At 34.2% G+C, this 23826-nt stretch overlaps 1 protein-coding gene across 1 annotated transcript; it reads right to left on the bottom strand.

The window, feature by feature from the left end:
* Positions 1–2570: 2570 nt before the first annotated feature.
* LOC137730941 (cell number regulator 7-like) lies at positions 2571–4120 on the bottom strand. The gene is made up of 4 exons (XM_068469958.1): positions 4039–4120; positions 3240–3311; positions 2769–2982; positions 2571–2625 (listed from the first exon to the last, which is right to left on the bottom strand). Exons 1-4 carry the CDS (start codon positions 4118–4120, stop codon positions 2571–2573), a joined length of 423 nt encoding a protein of 140 aa, XP_068326059.1.
* Between the last annotated feature and the right edge of the window lie 19706 nt (positions 4121–23826).

The raw sequence follows: 23826 nt of genomic DNA, 5'->3' as shown, positions 1-23826 counted from the left end.
TGTCTGAGACTTGGATAATAACCAGCCAAACTCGAAGCAATGCTGTTAAGACTAACTAAAGGTTGCTCCTCGGTCACCTAATTCTATAGCTCTACTATTGTTAAGACTAACTGAAGGTGTTGCCAGTTGTCAACCACAGTGCTATTAAGACTAAGTGAAGGTGTGCTCGACAATGTTAGAATGGTTTGTGTTTTCTCTAGAGAGATTTCGGGTAGAGTGAGGGTTTGTGCAGGGCAGATTTGTTTGTGTGCTTAGAGAGAGCCTTGAATGTCGTACATCCTCTCTTATTTATAGTAATAACCAAGGTAGAAACCTACCAGGACTAAAACTCAACGATAATACTTTTCACACCAGGATCAGGCTTCGAACACTTCTTCTAACTCTGGGATTTTGATTACATACGAACTCCTGACCCTTGATACATTCAAAATGCATCCTTTTCTGCCAAGGAATTCCAACAAAATTTATCTTTTATCCATGAGAACTAGAATCCTTGATCATATTGGACTCAACCAAACTACCTAGAACTGGGCCGAGACTTCATATTGAATCTAGATCCTTCTATGAGCCTAGGATTCCACCATGGACCAATAATCTATCATGGGTCGATCAAAGAACTAACTCGGCCCAAACCCATTAATTTGATCCTAAACAACCGCATACCAATAAACGAGACTCACAATAGACTTTTAATATCAGCGTAAATAACAGGATATTTTCTTGATTTTTTGTTGTTGGCTACTGAGTCGTTACACTGCTTTTAGTTGGTTGCTGTTGAAGACTGAATAATGATACTAGGATTACCTCATTTCATGTGGAGTTAAACAATTCTTTATAGAGTAAAAAATTTTAGGTAGGATTTGCCTTTAGTAAATTGTGTAGTGATAATAAAACCACCCAGTACACTGTTCTGGGTCAGTTCGTTTGTTTGGGTTTTTGTTTTATGCATCGGTTGGCCAAAACCCACAATCAAATTACATGAAGAAGCGTTTGTTGGTTTGTTTCAGTTTTTATTTTTCATTTCTCTTCTAATGTTTTAAAAAAGTTAAATAATTTTTTTTTTTTTAAATTAAGTACCTAAAATCTCCCAATGTTTTTGTATCATTCCAAATTAGTCTCAACTTTTTTCCAAACAAGTACATCACCTATTAAAAAATGTTATATCCATTAAGTTCCAATTAGATTTCTGTTAAATTAAATAGGTTTACTTTGTCTCCAACATCAATAGAAGGTCATGGAACCATGGCTTCCACCAGGTAATGGTCACCATCACCTCCAAACCCAATGTACAACCAAAAACTCCACCTTACAACTCAACCCGCCAACAACGAGAAGGTGGTCATGGAGGTTGCTGAAATTGTATGAACTACTATGATGCGGCCCCACTATCTTCACTGTCCACAAAGAAGAACTAGACGCTTTACTAGTAGAAAATCAGTGATTGAGAAATCACATAAGTAGAAACAAGCTCCTTGAAACCTTATCTGAGTTCTTAACCTCTTCTTTGTTAGGAGATTTCACGATCTTCATTTTTGTTTTCTATTTTATTCGTGAATTTGTTTATTTATTTTTATTTTTTCATCTTCATGTCTTTTCTGAAGTTATTAAATTATTATTTTAGTGGTCAAGTAAGCAAATAAGTGGGACCTATTGTTGCCACATGTATATTTAACGGAAAAATATGTGATAATATCAAAATGTTGGGTACTTATTTGGAATGTTAAAAAAGGTTGAGACTAATTTGAAATGACACTAAGACCATCTCCAAAAGAGATATCAAATTTTAAACCTAAAATTTAAATTTGAAGGCTTACGTGGCACTTTGGAATTTTTTTAAACTTTTGATCTCCAACTGATATGTCAAATTTTAAACATAAAATAATAATTCATATGTATTTTCTTTGCATTGAAAATGAAAAGAAACAAAAGAATAATGGTTTAAACCAATATAAAAACTAATAAAAAGCATTTAATAATTAATTAAAAAAATCTAAATGTGCTGTCAAATTTGGCAGCAATGAGGAGAGATGTCAATCCATGTCATGCCACATCAGATTTGATTTCTTAGTTGGAAAACATTAATGCTGTCTTTTGTTACCATTATTGATGATTTGGACATTTTGACGTCTCCTTTGGAGATGCTCTAAGGTGTCAAAAGTATTTGAAGGGTACACTCAGATATTAAGGTGTCTAAAGCATTTGTTGAATTAGCTGGGAAGTGTGCTAAATATATTAATAATGTCTCAAAATTCTACTGCTTAATATTATTTGTAGAAGCTATTTGGTACTATGCTCTAGTGATATGAATTTTTACTTGTATGTGAGAATATTAGGTTCGAATATTGGATATGACGAGATTGTGACTAATTTATTCCCCTCCCTCTTAGTGTAAACCGTCGTTCTAAAAAAATTATTTGAACAAGAAAACACGGTACACACTTTACATTTCCCTCCTACATTATATTATATATTTGATTCATGACATCCTAGATTAGGAGCACACACAATTTGTGAACATCCATGATTATGCAACACAAACTATTGAACCATCCTCTGCCAAGCGTTGGAGATCATTTGAACATGGAAGGAGGCACCTGTGGAGCAACGGTTGGTGGCCCAGTCCAACTTACAAACAAATGAAAAGAAAAATTATTACAGCTCCAAAAACAATCTCCAAAAATGATGTTTGATAGTTGATAAATTTGAGGTAATATATAATTACTATATGCTTCGCGATGAGATACCTATCTAACTAGGATTAGAGAAACGAACCTTTGGAGGCGTTGAACCCTCTATGTTTGAGCTCAGCATGTTCTTGGCAAAGAGCACATGCGTAGCACCAGATATGAACACAGCAATCAGAACAAGGCTCCTCCGGCAAACCAATTTTTTGGCGTAATTTATCTCTGTATAGCCACGAGTGGAACCAATGGCACTGAATCGTGAACAACAACCCGTACACTGTGCTTTGGTTTACGCAAGCTAAAATCATAAAATGCAACCCACAATCATGAATTAGTAACATTGATATATACTCGCAAACTAATTAAATATGAGATATTTACACACAAACTAAATATGAGATATCTCTCATATGACCAAAAGAAAAAATGAATTGGTCTTTCATGGTGTGATATATACACACATACTAAATATGAGATATCGATCATATACAACGGTTTCAAAGTGAAATTAATTCATGCGTATTTAGGAACTTTTTGGGCTCTTGTGGCACTGACAGCTTCGTCCTTCATCTACAGTTTCAGCAATTTGGCTGAAGGTGATGCATGGGAGAAAGCATGTTATGTAACCTACATCACAAGATCGATTAATAACAATTCGGTTTGCTGTGTGTATAAAAAATGAGAAAAACCATCTTCACTATTGGGGGTGAGGGTAAATATCATCTAACAAAAAAAAACTAGTCAATTATGACCCCAACTCATGTTTTAGTGTGAATGTACCACCTTTATTGATTTTCGTTAAAATTTTAATTAATTTATCATCTACAACATATGTGGTGAGTTTCCTTTTAAGGGTATTTTAGCTACTTAAGATATATACTTGTATGACTCAGGGTAAAAAATCAATTGACTAAAGCTCGTGAGACATGTTTTCTTCATCATCGAAGACGAGTTGTCAACAGAATTCATCCCCTGTGCTGTCTATGGGTCTTGGAGTGGTGAAATACGCAAGAAAAAGTTATAACTTCCACAACATAGGTCTTGCTGTAATTATTAATGAAGATTGATAAAGGTAGTATATCTGCCCTAAAGATTAGAGTATGGATGCTGAAATTGCAAGATTTTTTCTTCAACACTACTAGATCAAAACATTTCCAACAGGCACTAGCTTTGGTGGCACATAATGAAGTTGCTAAACCACTATCAGTGCTTCAGTTCTAATAGTGAACAACTACGAAGTTGTAGTAGTATAATTAGAAATGGAAAAATATTTTCCCAGGTGAGCAAACAGTTGAATCTTGCTAAATAATAAACGAAATTAATTTGTGCCATACAAAGAGAGTAAATATCTTACATGCAATAACACCTTCTCCACCGTGACAAAGGCCTCTGGACCATCTGGACTGCTGAGGTTGGTCGCGATAATCAACATTCATTTCCAAAAGTAATGCAAGAAGCTTAAGATTTCGTTTTATCAAACTTGCTAAAACAATGCAGAACAAATGAAGGAGAGTTAATGTAGTTTAGTGATGTTGGTTACAAGGTTTCTAACGTTTGTAATAATTTATACTCTGGGATATCGAGCTCTAGTTCAACTTACAACAGACATTTGTCTCTGGTAAGTTCACCTTTGAATTGATTAATTGTATGTATGCTTTCTTCTCCTGGTAGTGCAGGCCATCTATTATTACTTAAGGCTGTTTTCGTCAACTTATTGCTTTAGTCCTCTCCCAGAAAAGATACCAGCACATGTCCGCAGAGAAGAATAATAATGCAAAAGGATCCTGAAGGTAAACACAAGGGGAATACGCTAAATTGCACTGGCGGTTAAATGGAATTTATTGTAAGATTCTTAGAGCGATCGACTAAGTGACAATTAGAATTAGTCAACACGGATTGCTTTGTTTGCTTTCGTTATTGGATCGCATTGCTCATCGCGTGGAATCACAACCTTTTGATTTTACAAAGTATTCCTCTATAACTTAAGTGATGGGTTTGTAAATAAGTAAATGAAACGTTATCCAATTCCATCATGAACAAAATATCTAGATTAAGCACCCATAAGTACTTTACAGTTTATTAACACGAAATACAAATTGAACGGGTAATTAGTATATTGATTATAACTCTAGGGGAATGATTTCAACACACACTCCTGTCTCCTTTTGCACCACTTTCAGAAATTATCATTTGCCTGACGAAAGTAACGTTACCCAACGGAATAAAACATTTTGTTGGGCAAACGTGGTCAATGTTTTGACTTTAGGTGATAAAAAATGGCATGTATTATGCCACCTTTTGCCCGACGGAAAACAAGTTTGTCGGTGGGGGTAACTTTGCCCGACAAAAGTTCATCGGCTAAAGTGAAAATATTCGTCGGGCAAAGACAAATTTTACACTTTAGGATTTACGTTTTGGGGTTACAGTTTGTCGGGAAAAGGTGAGGGACATTTTCCCATATTCGATTCCTTCATGATTTTCGCAGTCTGCATAATTAATTTCAGCAATCCAATTGTCAATGTAATTGGTATGTACTCCGAGATGGCACAAGCCAAAAATACCCAAATGCAAATTTCTAGATTAAGTAATGAGACGAAATCCTTAGACAGTTAGAAACATATCATCACAACTAATGATTATTTTAGCTTTGATTTTGATGATTTTTTACAATTACACTCCTCAACCCTAGAAGAATACATCCAATCATCAATTTAAAATATTTATGCTAGTGGTTACCACAAAATCTTACGTTCTACTTAATAGAAGTATAAAATAAACTCTAAGTTTTATTGTTTCGACGGGGTACGCAGCTTACGAAATTAATTTCCACGATCCAATTGTCAAACTTGTTTGAATATATTATGAGATTGCATACGCCAAAAATCACCAAAAACAAACTTTCAGGGATTAGGTAACGGAATGAAAGGTTCGACGGTTCCAAACGTATGATTTAAAACTACTTCAAATTTAATTTCTTTTATATTAGAAAGTTTATACTACAAAATTGTTTTGATTTAAATGCGAAGTGGTGTTAATATTTGTGAATTTGTACGGAGGAAGAGGGTGGGTGGGTTAAGGTTTAGGCAGGGAGAGAGGCAGTGACGTAGCTAGAATTTTCAAATAATGAGATCATAATATCAACTAAAAAAGTTTTATTGGGCCATTTTTTCGAGCACCTAGTAGGCATATTTAAATTCTTGTCAACATATGATGATGCCGACAAATGTTGACATTAATTTGTAGAGGCTTGTCGAAGGTAGATTCAGGATATGTGAAGTAATGTTAAAGACTGCCAAGACTTTTTGACTAAAGTATTTCATAAAGAAAAGAGAAAATTTTAGATCCCACATCGTCCAGGGGAGTGATCCTTATATGTATATTCTCATCCTTACCTAGCACGAGGCCTTTTGGGAGCTCACTGGCTTCGGGTTCCATCAAAACTCCTAAGTTAAGCGAGTAGTGCGCGAGAGCAATCCCATGATGGGTGACCCACTGGGAAGTTCTCGTGTGAGTTCCCAAAAACAAAACCGTGAGGGCGTGGTCAGGACCCAAAGCGAACAATAACGTACTACGATGGAGTCAAGCCCGGGTTATGGTGGGGGCCTAGGCTGGGATGTGACAGAAAAGGAAGACAAATGTGATAGAAGAAAATGGAAATAAGAGAATGAGATTGTAATTTAGTTTGCCTTAACTATTTATTGGGGATCAAATACAAATATACATGGGATTTTTTAAGTTGTTGGGGGTCAAGGACAACTAATGACCCCATACTGGCACTGTCACTAGGGAGAGGGCTCGGCTTTGGGGAAGAGGAAGGGGCTGAGTTTAGGGGAAGGGTAGATCGGACAATTTCTTAGACGACCCGTTAACACGACACGTAAACGACATGAAAGTAACGGGTTTCGAGTCAACATGATAACTAATCGGGTCGTTATTGGGTAAAAACCTGTTAATAACGCATCCTTAATAGGTTTACACGAGAGTACACGTGAGTAACCTATTTCGACACGATAAGAAAAATGTTATTTTGATGATTTTAATTTTTTAAACTACTAAAAAACACTTACTATAAAATACAATAGATATAGTGGATATGTATATATTGTTTATTAATTATTATTTTATATAAATTTAAAAAATTTAAGCTTTATTTATTTATTTTTATAGTATAGGCAAAGAGTGAGATTAAAAATAAAATATAAAAAATATAAAAAAAATTAAAAATAAAAATATCAAAGAATTTAAAAATACAAAAAACATTAAAAAATTATAATAATTAATTTATAAGTGCAAAAAATATGAAAAAAAATGTAAATGCTCGTAATCGCATCCTCTACGCTTTGGGATGTGTACATCATCGTTTGAATTTTTAAAACCATACAAACCCTCATGAATAGTATTTTTAAGGGAGTTCATAATAAATGAAATTCATAATCATTAATGTATAAGTCTGAAAATTGTGAAAACATATATAAACGCTCGTGATTGCATCCTCTACGCTTAGACGATGGTTATATGATCGTTTAGATTTTTTAAACCCTTCAAATCTCATGAATAGTGTTTTTTATTTGAGTGCAAAATTAATAAAAATTATTGTAGAAGTGTGAAAAATGTAAATATATATATATATATATATATATATATATATATATATATATATATATATATAGACAATCACTCGTAATGACAAGTTTTACAACTTTCGTGAAGGGGTCAACTCTGAAATCTAACACCATGGTCCATAAACCTTAGATTAAATTTAACTGTCCATTGTCATCTACACTTTATTCTACTCACCAAATTTTATTTTTTAGATTTTATTTTTTGAAAAGTGATCTTTTAGCGGATGTAGAAAAATGAACGTTCGGATCATTGATATGACATTCCAATATTTACGATTATTAAAATATGAGTTGATATTATATACTTTCTAGAAACTTTATAAACTTCGAACTATATTTTCACTAATGGTATAACTCTGAACATCATATCAACGATCCGATCCGTTCATCTTCCTGCATCCTCTAAGAGATCATGTTTTCAAAAAAGAAAATCCAAAAAAAAAAAATTTGGTGAGAAGAATGGAGCGTAAATATAAACAACAATCAACGGTTAAATTTAAATTTATAGTTTATGGATTATGGAAAATCTTAGTGAAAACATCGTCAATATAACCCTTGAAGACAATATATTAGCCAAAGTTCCAATACCATTTCCTTTGGTGATTGATGAAATTTGAAGGGTTATATTGTAAAAAACGTGCAAGGTTCCTCAACCTTGAAACACAACTCTCTTCATTTTGCATATCTTTGAACATTTGTACTTTGTAGTATGCACTAATGTTTTTTCATTAGGCTATTATTTTGAGGTATGTAAACTTGGAAGACAAATGTTTTTATTATTTTTTTTATTTTTATTTTTTTATGTTTTGAAGTAATATTTATGTGACAATATGGTATGTATATACTAATTTAATATTATGTTTTACACTTTTTTGGGTCAAATTGTGTTTTTCATTATTTATTGATTTAAATATATTTTTCTTAACGAGTAACGGATTAGGTTATATTACCTGATAATATTAATAGGTCGATTTTGGATCGGGTCATTGTATCTATTTATTTTAACGGGTGTTATACGACACGATCCGTTAAGCTATCGGGTATGAACGAAAATGATACGAACATGAAAAATACGACACGAATGTCAAGTCTAGGGAAGGGGAAGGGGAGGGGGCTGGCTGTGGTGGTGCGCGCAGGGTGGGGTGGGCTTAAGTGGGTGGGATGGTTGGGGTTCGTGCGTGGGCTGGGCTTGGGTGGGGCTGATCTGCTGTTTGTTTTTTTTGTTTGTAGTGCACACTTTTGTTTATTCCTGTTTCCTAATATTTTTTTTATTTGTTTAATATAAAAACTAAAATTAGCAAGAGTACGCAAGACGAGAAAAATAGTTTGTAGAAAACAGTCCCCAGAATTATATTCCATCAAATGGTTGAAACTTAAGCCCTACCACCTCGCTCAAATGATCAGTTTTGTATATATTCATCTCCAAATGCATTCGTTCTATTGAGCTTTTGACTTCTTTGTCAGGACAGAGATTTTCATTCAATTCACCACAACCTCTACAGGATCTAATTTTTTCCGTAGTGCGTACACTGTTAAACTGCATAACGGGGTTCCTGCATAATACATGTTTCAATCATGATCAAAATTTTTAATATATTATTTTACCAACTTCTGTATGACGTCAGTACATCTAATTTCAATCAAATTATTTGAAGAACTTTCCAACCACAGACCAATGCAATGGAGGACGGTGCAGATTTTGGCATTATTTTAAATCTGATCTGTGCTCAGCTCTTATTGAATAAGTTGACAAACCATTCATTTCCGTGGCCCTTCTTCTGTTTGATTGGCTCGACGGTAGTGTTTAATTCGTGTCTCCTTTTCTCAGCACCATATTCCATACACCGTCCTCCCACTAACACCAATAAGCTTAAGTGGTCTTCACTTTTTTTTGTTAGTCTTAATACATTATGCATCTCATTGTTTCCCACTTAAACGTGAGAGGAGCCCCAAGCCTTTTTGTATATGGTAGTCCTCAAATTTCTAACATACTATTATAGTCTTAAAAGCTACACCCACTTCCTATCATTTTTATCCACCCATTTTTTTGTGGATCGTATATGCAGGACATAGTTTACTTATGTATAACATATGTGCCTTCGTCCCGACTCTCGTTTTTCTATAAAATTAGTTTGTAGAATAGGGGACGGGTGTTGCCCATGAAAAATCCGTGTATTATTCGGCAAATTTCTAATAGAATATAAGGAAAATTTCGACCATTATTTAAAATTTTAGAATTTTAATTCAAATATCTAATTTATTTTAGTTTTCAATAGTTAAATGTTAAAATATGCGTACTATATATGAATTATATATGTATTATTAAAATCATACAGCTCAGGTGATCAATGAGCAAGCACAAGATATTCTTAAACTCTACGAAAATTAATGTGTATTAAACGTGAAAAGTATATATACGTGTATAATAAGCATATAGTACATTTTATTTTAAGAAACTTGTACATTAATTAGCAAATCATTAACTGTATGAAAATAGAAAATTAATACGAATATACATGTATAATACTCAAATTACTACCAGATTCATTTTATTTTTATATTATATTTTCACTTAATTGCAAAGTTGACTTTAAAAAACACCTATTTTAGCCAATCATCAGAGTTGTATGGAAAACAAAATTATTTTAAAAGACATATATACATATATAAATCCATAATACGCAAATATATATATATATATATATATATAGATTAATAAAGAAAAACTTTATTGGATCTACCTCACTTGGTGTTGTGGAGTCGTGGTGGTGATTAGGTGATACGGTTAGGCCTATGCACATTGTAATTTCAATCTCAATAAAACTTGAGAGATTTTGTCCTCACATGATCTCCATGTAGGACGAGATTTAGTGATTCCATTATCCTTATAATCTCACAGTTCCAGTGGCTTTCAACAAAGTGCTTGAAGTCTGCATATTGCTTTGCAATTGGTCATGATTATTGTAATATTTTTAGGTCTAGTTTGCAAGAAATCTTTTAGGGTTGAATTGTTCATAAATATGTCTCTGCAATGAATTTTTTCTAATGAATGAAATATGTATTTATAAAAAAAAAAAACAATACGTATGCATGCATGATTGTGATGGGAATAGCTTTATAGGGATTGTCGGAGGGATAATGAATGTCTGTATCGAAGGAAAATAAGTTATGACCTCTTCATCTGATCTAATTCTATACAGGGATCTTGAGTGAAGGCATCTTGCAGGATAACTTGTGTTAAGTTATAGAGGGGATCTATGAGGAGATTGATCTCGTTTGTCATTTATATCAGATTAATCTATTAATTCGAAGAACATGCAAGGTAAACAAAAAGTATACATATTGCTTATTAATTTAAACTCTAGCACGTGAATATAAGTATCCAATAAGGTATATAGTCCTAGTAATTCGGGCTTAAGTTAATCGATAATGTTCTTAACTAAATCACTTAACAGAGTCTAACATGTGTGATGTATTGTACGAAAGACTTCAAACAATTAGCAGTGGAAGCCGTTTATAACAAGTATGAATAGTGCTTGTAAAGGATGACGAAACAAGAATTGGACAAAGTACTTGAATTTAGGAAAACATTTTTGGACTCAAATCAAAATATGGCAGGGTCCTCCAAGAAAAAGGGTCACAAACAGTTAAAAATGTGACAACTTTTTTTATTTTATCACGTTTTTAGCAATAGCAATACCAACAACAATCACACTTGCTCCGTTGTTGTTGCCCTTCTTTCCTATAATGCTATTAGTAATTCACACGTCACTTACGATGTATAAGACCAAAATGGAGGAAAAATTTTTATGGACAAAAGTTATAATTAAGAAAACAACACATTTCAAAATTAAAAAGAAGAATGCAAAGATGAGAAAACAAGCGTTGAAGAACCATATACATTTTGCGCAAGAAAAGACCAGCAGTTAGTTATATATATTCGATCGGGTGGCTCAAGTACGCTTCAAGAAACGAGAGGTTTTGTGCTTAAGTTTGAAGAAAACTTGGTTTTTCAAAATTTTGTGTTTTCTTTTCCCATAAGGGGATGGTTTTACTTTTCTTCGTTGATTAGGATTTCCTTCATGCTTTATTTTTCTCAACAAACTTTCACTTCCTAGTACAATTCGGATTTGATGCCTAGTGTTGTAATTTCTTTCTTTTTAATAGTTCTACAAAACTTATAAGACTTTTTACAACTTGGAGAAATGCTACACTAATATGCTGTTTAAAGTCCCCTTTTTAACATTATGGTTGTGAAAGAAGCTACATAAATGGTTTGATTTGGTTTCCAAATGGTCCCTTAATCTTCTTATGTCCTTTATAAACTCAATCTTCATGTATCATAAACTTCTTAATTAATATGACATTAGCTTTTTTTTTTGTTTTTTTTTTGTTTTTTCTTTTTGACAAAACGATAGTTGTTTATTTATTAAGAATTGATACAAATATCAAAGAGGACATTCGAGATAACATTCAAGAGCTCCTCAATCCAATTTTTTTTTAACAAACCACAAAAGGACAACTTGGCCAAACTAATTGTCACCTTACCGGTGGATTTGAAGGTGAGACATGCCCAAGATTAAGGAAAGGAACACATCAAAGTCTTAAAATCATCAACATGGAAGCTCAGAGGACTGAGATGACACTCCAAAACCAGAGAAAATTCATTCATGATGAAAAGGTTAAACACTTCGCAAATTAGCATTTGAGAACTTCTACACATAAAGCCTTGAATATAACGAGCATCAGGACATTCTTTGACAACGAGCAGCACCAACTATGAAGAGGAACTGACAATGAACTAACTAGTGTCTATAGCAACATGAAGTTTGTGCGCAGTAGCATCCGTGAAGATACAAATCCAACAAAGTAGACACAGGAGGAGCCGATAACACACTAACACAAATTTAAAATACTCACGAAGAAATACTCACAAAAAAACATACAAGGAGGTACTTGTTGATTGAAATACTAAGACAAACAATAGACAAGCAACAATCCATAAGAAGATAAAATTGGGAAGCTAGAAAACCAAAAGACTCACAAAAAACCTCACAAAGAGGCACTTATTGACTGAAATACTAAGATGAAAAAAAGACAAGCAACAATCCATAAGCAGATAAAGGAGGGAGGCTAGAAAACTAAATCACTCACAAAAAACATCACAAAGAGGCACTTATTGATTGAAATACTGAGACGAAAAATAGACAAGCAACAATCCATAAGCAGATAAAGGAGGGAGGCTAGAAAATAAGGAGAGCATTGCCACCGGCCCCAAGTGAGAGCAAGGGACAACGGCTATAGAGTTTGTAGATTTAGGGTTTGAATGACAAATGATGTTAGCCTTATCGTTAACATAAGACTGAATATGACATCAGCCTTATGCTAACAGTAAAGGTTCTATCTTATTTCTTTAAAAAAACTATATAATATTGCAGAGTATGAAATGCCCATTTAGAAATGAGAGGTTAACTATAAAGGTTCAGCTGGAGTTAGCGAATGTGCTTGAGTACATACCCATTTGATCAAGAACTGGGCCAAGAACTGTGTCACGTCCACTATTTTTCTTTCTTCTTTTTCTCACTTTGCTTAGTTGCTCTAGTGCTGCTCTACTAGTGTCTTTGTCAAAATTGAATATACACAATATTGGTACTCTTATCGTCTCTTCATTGTTCATATTTTATCACACTAGGTTGAGTAGTTGTATCTTCGTATCAATTAATTAGGCTCATAACCTAGTCCAAATTACACATATGCTTAGATAATACCGACATCTGCAGTCGTAATGGCCAACTTTTAAAGGATATTTTAGATTCGGGGTTCTAAACCCTCAAATGTAACAAAAAGAAAATTCTGTATCTAGTTGAGAATATTAATTCCACATTGGGAAAAAAGGTGTTGTAATTTTTATATGCAAGCAGAAGCGAATTCTGACAAAGTAACCAGTATCAATGTCGTAGGCGAACGTGAAGAAACAAACAATCTCAAAATAAGAACACAAGAGATTAACGTGGTTCGGCATAAAACCTACGTCCACAGGTAAAGTTCGACAAAGAATTTCACTAAACAAACAAAGATAACAAAAAGACTGCTCAAGTCTCACAACCCACATCTCACAAATTACAAACTTTAAACCAAACAAGTGGAAAGCCAAAAACAAACGAATGAGATTCTCCAAAGTTGATCTCTAACTCTCAAACTCACAAGTTAACTCTCATAAATTTGCCACAAACTTATCAAAACTTCAAACCCGCCCCCCACACACCCCCCCCCCCCCCCCCCCCAAACAACAGCAAAGAATCCAACCAAAAAGTATGAAACCCAGCCCATATAGGACACAAAAACTAAACAGGAAATGCAGAGGATTTATCTGCCCATCTCCGATCGATCCCCAAGGACTCTTCAAATGCTTATTCTTTGCTTATGTCTTATCGATCGCCAGTTCTAGGTTCGCATCCAAAACTTTAGAAGAGACTTGGCATATGCTTATAAGGGGTTTTTCACGTGTGAAGTCCAATGGCCACATGGCCACTTGCTCCATATCTCTCGACTTGTGTTGTCGACATGCTAGGCCTAAAAATTCCTATACATGAGGTGCCGTTGAGAGTATTAATCCCACATTGGGGAAAGAGAAAACTTTATATGTGCTTATTAGTAATTTGGTTAGTCTCATTTACCAATTAGTTTTATGGTGAAAACTCAACTTTCCTCAGTTTTGTCCCCTTTAAGGTTCTGAACCCGCTAGCAAAATAATAATATGGGTATGTACAAAGAATTGTTGAGAATGAATCCCACATTGATGGAGTAGAGACTTTGCATGTGCTTATAAGCAGTTGACTTATTCCACATATTGATAATTGGTTTTATAGTAGAACCTCAACTTTCTTCAAGGTATCAGAACATTTTGTCCCACGTGTAAAGTCTAACGGCTACACGCGCTCCACGCACCTTGTTTGTATTGTTCATGTATTAGGCTTTAAAATTTACCATGCATGAGAGGGAGGAAAGACCTTGTATGTGTTTATAAGTAATTGAGTTATTTATAAGTAATTAGATTACTTCTCATATTGTCAATTAATTTTATAATGAAAACTAAACTTTCTTCGAGAATAAAGGACAAAAAACTTTCCGAGGGTGACAATGGCTTGATAAGGATTTTTGCAGGTTTTGATTGAATACGTCTCCATGATACTTGGACAAGTTGACCGAATGAAATTATGCCCCAAAGAATCAAAGTACTGGCGCACGTGAATGCTTCAAAGTACTGGTGTACGTGAATGCTTCGGATATCAATGAGGACTGCAAGTCTCTGCACTATTGTTGGTTCATGATCAGTATATATCAAATGTCTTTATCAAATGACTCATAATTGTGTCAATAGGTCTGAGCACCCAAGAGAGAAGGAGAGAAGGTATGTCTAGTTCTATTCTAATAGTACTGACTGGACGCCGGTCAAGTACGGAAGGCTGCTAGTTGCTCTTTTCCAACTTATTTGGTTTAAGATCAGGATGAATCTACCTTCTCTTTTTTCCTTTTGGGATTTTCTCAGATATATTCAGGTCGTTTACTTTTTTCTCGTCTGGGAAAAAATAGGAAGGATTATTCCAATCAAGGATTCTGAGTTATTTATTAGGGTGTTCATTGCAAGTAATGTTGAGTGACAATTACTGACTAGAGATGATAACAATGACAATACAATTTCAATGACCATTTAGTTAAAATAATTTCAAATAATGACTCTATGTTGATATCATACAAGAAGATCAATGCTCAACTCATTTACACTTCGTCGGAGTTTCCCGATGTGATTTATCAAACAAGATTTTTTTTTTCTTTTCTTTTCTAAAACTAACATAATTATGAAGTTTAAATTATGTAACAGGTGTAGATTTAGTGATACACTAAAACATAATTAAGATGATAAACTCATAGGTACCTCTCAAGTGTAAAATGTGTAACCAACGTAGATTTAATGGTAAAGTAATAGCAAATAGTGGCATGATCACGAGACATATGCATGAGACCTCATGTTTCCCTTATGTATAATGTTTTTAAGGTCGGTAAATGAAAACAAAACAAACAATGCATGCAAAACGTCACTCCTGATGTTAATGTTCCCTCTGCTATTCTAAATCACAGATGGTTCTAATTTTATTTAAGCAAAACAAAACACGGTTCTAATGCACATTCAAAAAAGTTTTTAGTCCTCTCTATAAAGAGGCATTTACAAAAGAACAACATATATAAGGCTAACTCAAGATGGGAATAAAAACCTGGTGATGTTATTTATACACTCTTTTTTTACTTCTCACTTACCTTTCTCAGCTTCTGGCCGTCGGATTGATTGAATTGAAGAAGATCAAAGTACAAAAATCAACAAAAAATGTGTAATAGGTAAAAATAGGTGTGTGGGTAGATAGAGAAAACCAAATCTCATGCAAGATCTAGAGTTAAATGGATACCAGGAAAAGAAAAAGAAAAGATAGTGGTGGGGTCAAATTGTAACTTAGTTTCACCAATACTTGCTTACCATTTGATCTCCTTGCAAAAAGCATAATTAGTGCTGCATTCACTTAATTAACGCGTGTAACACTTATTGGCATGGCATTGACTCATTGGGAACACGGCAAACTCTTGGCCAGAAAATATATAGCATAATTATGACGGACATGAATCAAACTAATTCATTAATTTATACTATTAAGAATACCATCGCAAAGGTTTATAGTTTAAGTTGCTAATTATTTTTATTTCTTGGCCAGAAAATATATAGCATAATTACGATGGACATGAATCAAACTAATTCATTAATTTTAACTATTAAGAATATTGTCTCAAAAGTTGGTTGTTTAACTGGCTAAATATTTTTATTTCTTTGTATCTGAGATCATGTATTTTATGATGTCTTCATATTACTTGTTTCTTTATATAAAGAAAAGAAAAGAACTATTATATTTTCCATATAACTCGTCATGTAATAGTATATAACCATGTCATGTGATAAATGCTATAAAAACATAGTACTATACGGTTGTAATATTGAATCTTCCAAAATTAAAAAGGGTACGTATATGTCCAAACAGAGTAGCTAGCATGCATTGACACCATATGAATTAATATTTGTACAAGAACAATACGTATAGGTTTCACATTTTTGAATCTGAGATTTAGATGCCCCGTCTAATCCATTTTCTGCATGCGAAGTCAAGGACAAATCCGGAACGCTTCCGTGTGGACCTTCGGTTGTTAACCAGAGAGAGGCAATTTGGCATCCGCTAACCAATAACCACGCAGGCTTTAACTTCTCGATGCAAAACATAATGGATTACGCACTATGCTGTGACACCGTATAGTCTACCTAAACAGTACTACAGTCTACGCAGCCAAGGATTAAAGCAAACAGAAAAAGCTAAAACAAGAGAAAGAAAGTGAGCCACCACCTAAACTGGAATGATAAAAAATAAAATAAAAAGGGAAGTTCATATGCGTCAGTGGAGGGTGCATTAAGTTCTTGGTTTATATTAATAAAAGTACATTTCAAATGGAAAGGTGACTTAGAAAGGCCTTGGTGTAGTTACCAAATCGATATTGGTCTCTCCTCTCCTCTCCTCTCCTGGAAAGTGGACACTCAACCAGAACAACTATAATTTTTTAATTATATATCATGCATTTAGTTGTGAAGGTAACGAGCAATAGCCAAAAAATAAAAATAATAAAAAAATGGTTAACATTTTTATCAAGATTAGGTTAATCTACCGCAAGGAAAATGGGCAGCCCTAAGCCTTGGTCCTGAATTCTCTTAATTATACTATGGACCCTTACCCACATACGTAATTAACTTCCAACAAGGGATTACAAGTGGGCCAGAATTGTTCTGATGGTTAAGGTCTTATTCTTCAACTCACTGCGTCAAGTTTAAACCCTCCGCTTTTTTTATGTAGATTAGTGTAGACTATCGATTGCTCTAAAAAAAATCTCCCAATAAGAAATTCTTCTCGTAAGGAAACAAAAAATGCATACATCTTAGTGCCATCTAATCCGATCCGGCTATATTTAGTTTCAATTATGGAACATCTTTGTCCAAAATTAGGCCGACTAGAAACCACTTGGCCATGTAATTGTGATTAATAGGTAGACGAATTATATACATTTGGATAAACATTGAAACCATAATTTGGATAATCAAAATGTTATGTTGAAGGAAAATTTGTAAGGTGATCAAGGTAGAGAGGGTCAATAAGAGAGACAAAAGAGAGAGCTCAATGGTTGTGAATTGCATATTCTCTCTTATGGCCTTATGACTTTGTTTATACTACTTAGGTGATCTTTTCTTGCCTCACAAGTAATACAAGTTATAAAAAGATTAGGTATTAAAAATTCTATTGGAATCTACTTCTAGACGTACACAATCACATTCCTAAACAATATTAACTACAACACTCCCCCTAAGTGCTTGCGTAAAGCTTAAGAAGTAGTAGCATCAAGTCTTCTTGGATGATTGTTGAAGTCTTCGCTAGGCATAGACAGTTACACACGCGAATCTAAATTAACGTTGCATTAAAGAAACAAAAAACTATCAAAAACTTGACAACGGTAAAACACAAATTGGGACAAAGCCCAAAGTCTCGGAGAAAAGGTGAGGAGTGAAAAGTCGATGCTTGCAAAACCCAGTGGGACAAATGCTCATGAACTAAAGAAAAAAAAGTACGTTAAGGTCAATTTGGTATCTACCAAATACTCCGCCGGAGTTCGACAAAATTCCATAATTAGACTTCTAGTAGTGAAAATCGGGCAGTTTACACATCCAATTCCTCGGATGAACTTCTAAAATTGGACTTTGGCAATGACTTAGTAAAAAAATCGGCTAGATTGTCTTGGTAACAAATTCGCTTGATTTCGATCTTGTGATATTCTATTTGCTTATGAGAAAAGAAGAACTTCGTCCCAATGTCCTTGGTATGGTCTCCTTTGATGTATCCTCTCTAAACCTAGTCTATACATGTAGAATTATCCTTAAATATTGTTATTGGGATGTCAACAGCTAGCAGACAACAATCCACAAGTGCCTAAAATATGCCCCACAACGGCTCCTAGCCATGTACACTCACGAGCAGCCTTAATTATAGAGGGCGAATATCTCAACATTGTTCGAAGACTTAGCAACTAAAGTTTTATTAGTAGACCTTTAAGATATTACGGTCCTACCAATGGTAAAGACATAACTTGTTTGAAATCTTGCCCTATATAGGTCGGATAAATACCTAGCATCAGCATAACCAACAAGGAAAGAATCAACTCGAGCACTGTAGGGGTAGTTGGCTACACTTGAAGCGACACCTTATCTTCATTAAAGAGAGAGCTCAATGGTTGTGAACTGCACACTCTCACTTGTGGCCTTATGCCTTTATTTATATTAGTTAGGCATGGCTTTTCTTGTCTCACAAGTCATAAAGGGATTAGCTATCCCAAATCCTATTGGCATCTACTTCTGGATTTACATAATCACATTTGTAAACAATAGTAACTACTACATGTTAAACATTATTCTAGTTGACTATTTTTGATTGAACGATATACATTTATGAATAATACTGGATTAGATTGCAAGCCAACTTCTAGCCAAATGGTATCTTTCTTTTCATCTTGAGAATTAGATCTCTCTAATTAAGGAAATACCTCATTATAATTTATTCAAAAGGCTAGAGAGTGTAATACACTCACGAGACCGGGGGCACCTAAAGATAGGCACTAAATTATTCTGGCTAAATATTTCTCAACAAATATAAACAGGTTTCTTAAGGAAAAAAAAAAAAAAAAGATACTTCTCAAGAGCAGTCCTCTAAAGAACCTGACACTAAGCGAATCCTTTGGGGCAGTTGACTTCATGTGTCATTCGATTTCTAGGACAGCCCTTAATATCTATTTAGGTCATCTCCAACCGAAGGTTGGTCAGAGGGCTCGTTTTAGCCCTCTGGCCTTCCAAGAAATTAATATTTTAATGAACAGTATAGGATCATATTTGCTTCCATCTCCAACTGAGGGCCAAAGGATCATAGGGCTCGTTTTAGCCCTGTCACAAAAAACTGTTTCTAACTGAGGGCCAAAGGGCCAAACATAATTTATTATTTAAATTTAATGTTATTTAATATTGTTTCATGTTACTTAATTTAATTTAATATTGTATAATGGCTTAGTAAGTTATAGGAAAAAAATAGAATTTAAAAAAAATATGAAACAAATTTTGTAAAATAGAAGTTATAGGAGGTTATAGAAAAAAATAGAATTTAAAAATAGAAGTTATAGGAAAAAAATTTTGTAAATAAAATAAATAAATAAAATTGTTTAAAAAAAAATTCAAAAATAACAGCTAGCTGACGTCAGCTAGCCGTTGCATTTGAAAATTTGGCCTAGCATTCCTGTCGGATATAACCAACAGGAATATGTATATTCCTGTTGGTTATATCCGACATGAATGCTCACATTTCTAGCCAGCCCGGGGATGGTTGGCTGGCTGGATTGGGTCAACCCTTTAGCCCTTTGGCCCTTTCAGATTTCATGGGGCCCACGAGCCCTCTGGCCTAGCCCTCGGTTGGAGACAGTTTCGGGTGTTTTTCGACTCTTTGGTCCTCTGGACCCTTCGGTTGGAGACGACCTTATCTTTCCCTTGATCTAAAGGGTAGACCCATAACCATCGATATATGCCCCATGCCCCAAATGATGGGCAATCTTTGGCTTAAATTACGTACTTTTTTCAGCAAAAGCCTAACCTACACAATTCATTATTATAGTAGAATTGTGGTTGCTAGCTCGTTATAGTGGGGAACACAGAAAGGATAAAAATGTATGTTCCGACGTCATCCACACCCGGGAAAATTAAGTGTTAAGCAAAATAGTTCTGCACCCCTTGACCAGGAAACCCCACTAAACCAGTCTTTGTCACGTCCACTGTAGAAAACTACTTCCCAATAGTCTCAATCCTGATCTTGAGTTCCTCGGTTACTAGCTAGTTGGCAGAGTGAGTGTGTATATGGAATCTATATATGTATACGTACACATGCTCCAATGGCCCAGAAGAGCCACCATGCTACTAATTCTTGTGTTCGACATTGGAAGGTGATTAAGAGGACGATTAATTTATGAACCCCTAATGGTGCTTAATCAAATGTAAAGATCTTGCTATGATCTGTATTGACGTCATTGCATGCAAAGTTGATGCCGTCCCACTAGCATTGTATTTGTATATCTTATCACCACTAACATTAACCTACAGCTGTTGGAGAACAATTTAGAAACAATAAAATAATAGAAATATAGAACCGAAATATTTATACTTTATTATTCAAAAATACTTGTAATACAGAATGCAATAACACAATAATTACAAAACATTAATATGATACTAACTTGAATGAATTGAAGGTAGAGGCTAGCGCAAACGCTATGTCATTCGAACAGTATTTCTGTCCCACTCGTGTGCTTGTGGTTCTACAACGTCTGCTCGACCAGGATACAACTACCTAATTCTACAACCCGCATTGGATTATAGAACTCTAGCGAATTGCTTTGTGTGTTTACTCTCTGGAAAGTTTGTACGGAAGATAAGGAGGAAGAAAAGATGATTTTTGATGGAAATGAGGACTCCAGTTATATAGGCTCTTTCATATCTCTTCAAACACCTTTTGGATGTATCTGAAGCTATACAACTCTTTCCAAAGAGATACAACTCTTTCTAAAGAGTTGTGTCTATTAATCAAAACGTTTTTAATTAATTTAATTAAAAATTAAAACTAATTGATCATATTAATTTTAATTCCTTGGCCCCAAGTGCCCCAAGACCCAAGGGTCTTGTCTTGATTAATTAATATTAATATTATAGTATAATCATCAAGCCTAATCCACACAACCATAAGGCCCAAGCCTTCAATCAATTTTCAAATGGTCCAAGTTCTAATTACTAAGAAAAAGGAATAAGCCTATATAAAGGCTAGTGAAAAAATATTGTTGACCAATGTGGGACAAGAGGGTCTCAAACTCCAACAACAGCAACCGGCCATATTTGCACCACATATACTTATAGCATAGAAGTAACTCATGGATTTACAAAAGATGACACAAAATGTCTAAGTCATTCACTGATTGCTTAAGCATTTCAAAACATTGTTGTGCACTCCTTACTAGTTAGTCACTACTTTTTTTTTTAATTATGTTTACTATTAAGAGAGAGAGAGAGAGAGAGAGAGAGAGGATTCATAATGGTTACATTAATCTATAGGGGGAGGAGAGTTTCGAACCCATAATGCATGTGTAGAAACTCAACACCTTATCTATTAAGATATTGGACCACCTATAAAATGACAACTATTTAATTAAATTCCCTACAAATAATAATCACTATAACATGTTGACTGGTGAATGAAGGACCTACAATTTATCGTACTGTAAGAACACGTAGTAAGTCAAAGAATTACAACCACACGCACATACACAATTAGAGATGGATACCTTCGGTTGGTGTCTAAATTTCTATAACCGATCATCATTTTGGGAACAATGTCTAAAGAAAATATTCTCTTAACATAAGATGTTTATATTGATAGATTGTAATTATATAAACTTTGATCAAGTGCCAAATTTCCATTTGACGATATAAACTTTTTATTAGTAACAGAAGTAAATCATTTATGTTATCATCAAACTGTCAACTTGAATCACTCATTCGGATGAGAATTCAACAATCACTAAAAAAACATATCATTACATCTGCCAATTCCTATCTAACAAGGTGGTAGCTATACCAATGATTCCCAAGACCTACTCAGAACCATGAATCTGGGCATATATGTTTGCAGAGGATAAGTCAGCAATAATGAAACTTGCTAGCTAATAATAATGGAGAACATGGAAGATCCAGGTTCCACATATTTAACTGATTGAGGTTGTGTTATAAGTGCTTTCTCGTACCCCAATTATGCTTCACCAATATATTTCTTTACATGGGAATATTCTGAAAATAGATACTTTGCACTCAAGCATTATAAACACTTCGGGTCTCCACTAAGAAAGGAAAAAAGTGACAATTTTAGGTATTGATCTAGAAATAGAATGCTTCCAAATTGCGTCTCACAAACTTTGAGTGGTGGCATTTTTTAACTCAATCAGTAGGATTAATATAACAACTTGTGGGCATAATCATTTGCCAATTTTTTACTACCTTGGGGTGGAAATGACCACTGGATGACCTGTTTGTTGCTCTGTTGACGCTGGGAGCAATACTGTTTTTGAGTAAATTATAGGCGTTTCGATTAGGAAAACAGACAACTCAATGTGGTATATCGATTTTATTGACACGATCTTGGCTTTGTTGAGGTAGTTAATTAAGTTTGTGTTAAGTCTGAGTGTGATCCACTGAGTAAGACTTTTCTTAATTAAATTAATTGAAATCCTCATTTTGGTTCTAGAAATCTCCATAACCCATATGATCCAAAAATTTAAAGTTTCGGATCATAAGATGACGTTGCAGAGTAGATATAAATGAGTGGTTATTTTTGTATCAACTTACCACTGATTAGCACTTGAGTTCTCATGTATATAATAACGCCCAAGTGCGAACTAGGTAGTAAGCGAATACGGTTGTCCACTCGATTGAGGCCGTTCCACAATTTATATTAATGATCTAAGTTATTCATTTTTCAAATCTTCAATTAAATTTTATCCTTGCAAAAATACACACAAATCAGATATCGTTTAGCCATTGGCTTATTGTCGAGAACATTTCATGATAACCCAACATTATTTGTTTATTTATATCATCATTATTGGATAACCAAACACTTCCTTTTACGTGAATTTTTGTAAGGAAGTTGAGGTGGGCAAACATACAAAGATTCGTTGGTCAACACTTCTAAATTCGTTGGGCAAACCTAAAAATTTCCTCCTAATTTTTACCAAAAAATAATATGCCACCAAAATAAAAGATTGCTTCACGAAATATTCCAAATTTCATTGGGCAAACTTTATTTCCCATCAATTTTTTCTTCAAAATTAAACTAGTCTAGACAAATTTGCTCAACGGACCCTTGAAGTTTACTTGACAAAATTTTAGGATTTATTTTACATTTGTTAGTATTTTCTAATCCGACTGGGGACACTACTACAAAAAATACTTTGTGCAACAAACAAGTTTGTTGCACAAAGTACAATTTTGTCGCACAATTTTTTCGTCAAAATTAAACTAGTCTAGACAAATTTGCTCAACAGACCCTTGAAGTTTACTGGACAAAATTTTAGGATTTATTTTACATTTGTTAGTATTTTCTAATCCAACTGGGGACACTACTACAAAAATACTTAATTTATGCAACAAAACAAGTTTGTTGCACAAAGTACAATTTCGTTGCGCAAACCCTTGCGCGACGAAAGTTTGGTCGTTCATGGTTCATCTCACAAAGCTCGTGATGACAGAGTTTGCGCGACGAAGATTAATGTCACACAAAGCTTTGTGTGAGGAAATATTTTAATTT

This window comes from Pyrus communis, chromosome 4 (assembly GCF_963583255.1).
Source record: "Pyrus communis chromosome 4, drPyrComm1.1, whole genome shotgun sequence".
Classification (NCBI taxonomy): domain Eukaryota; kingdom Viridiplantae; phylum Streptophyta; class Magnoliopsida; order Rosales; family Rosaceae; genus Pyrus; species Pyrus communis.
Note: the sequence above shows the minus strand (reverse complement) of the source record. Positions and strands in the feature narration are given on the sequence as shown.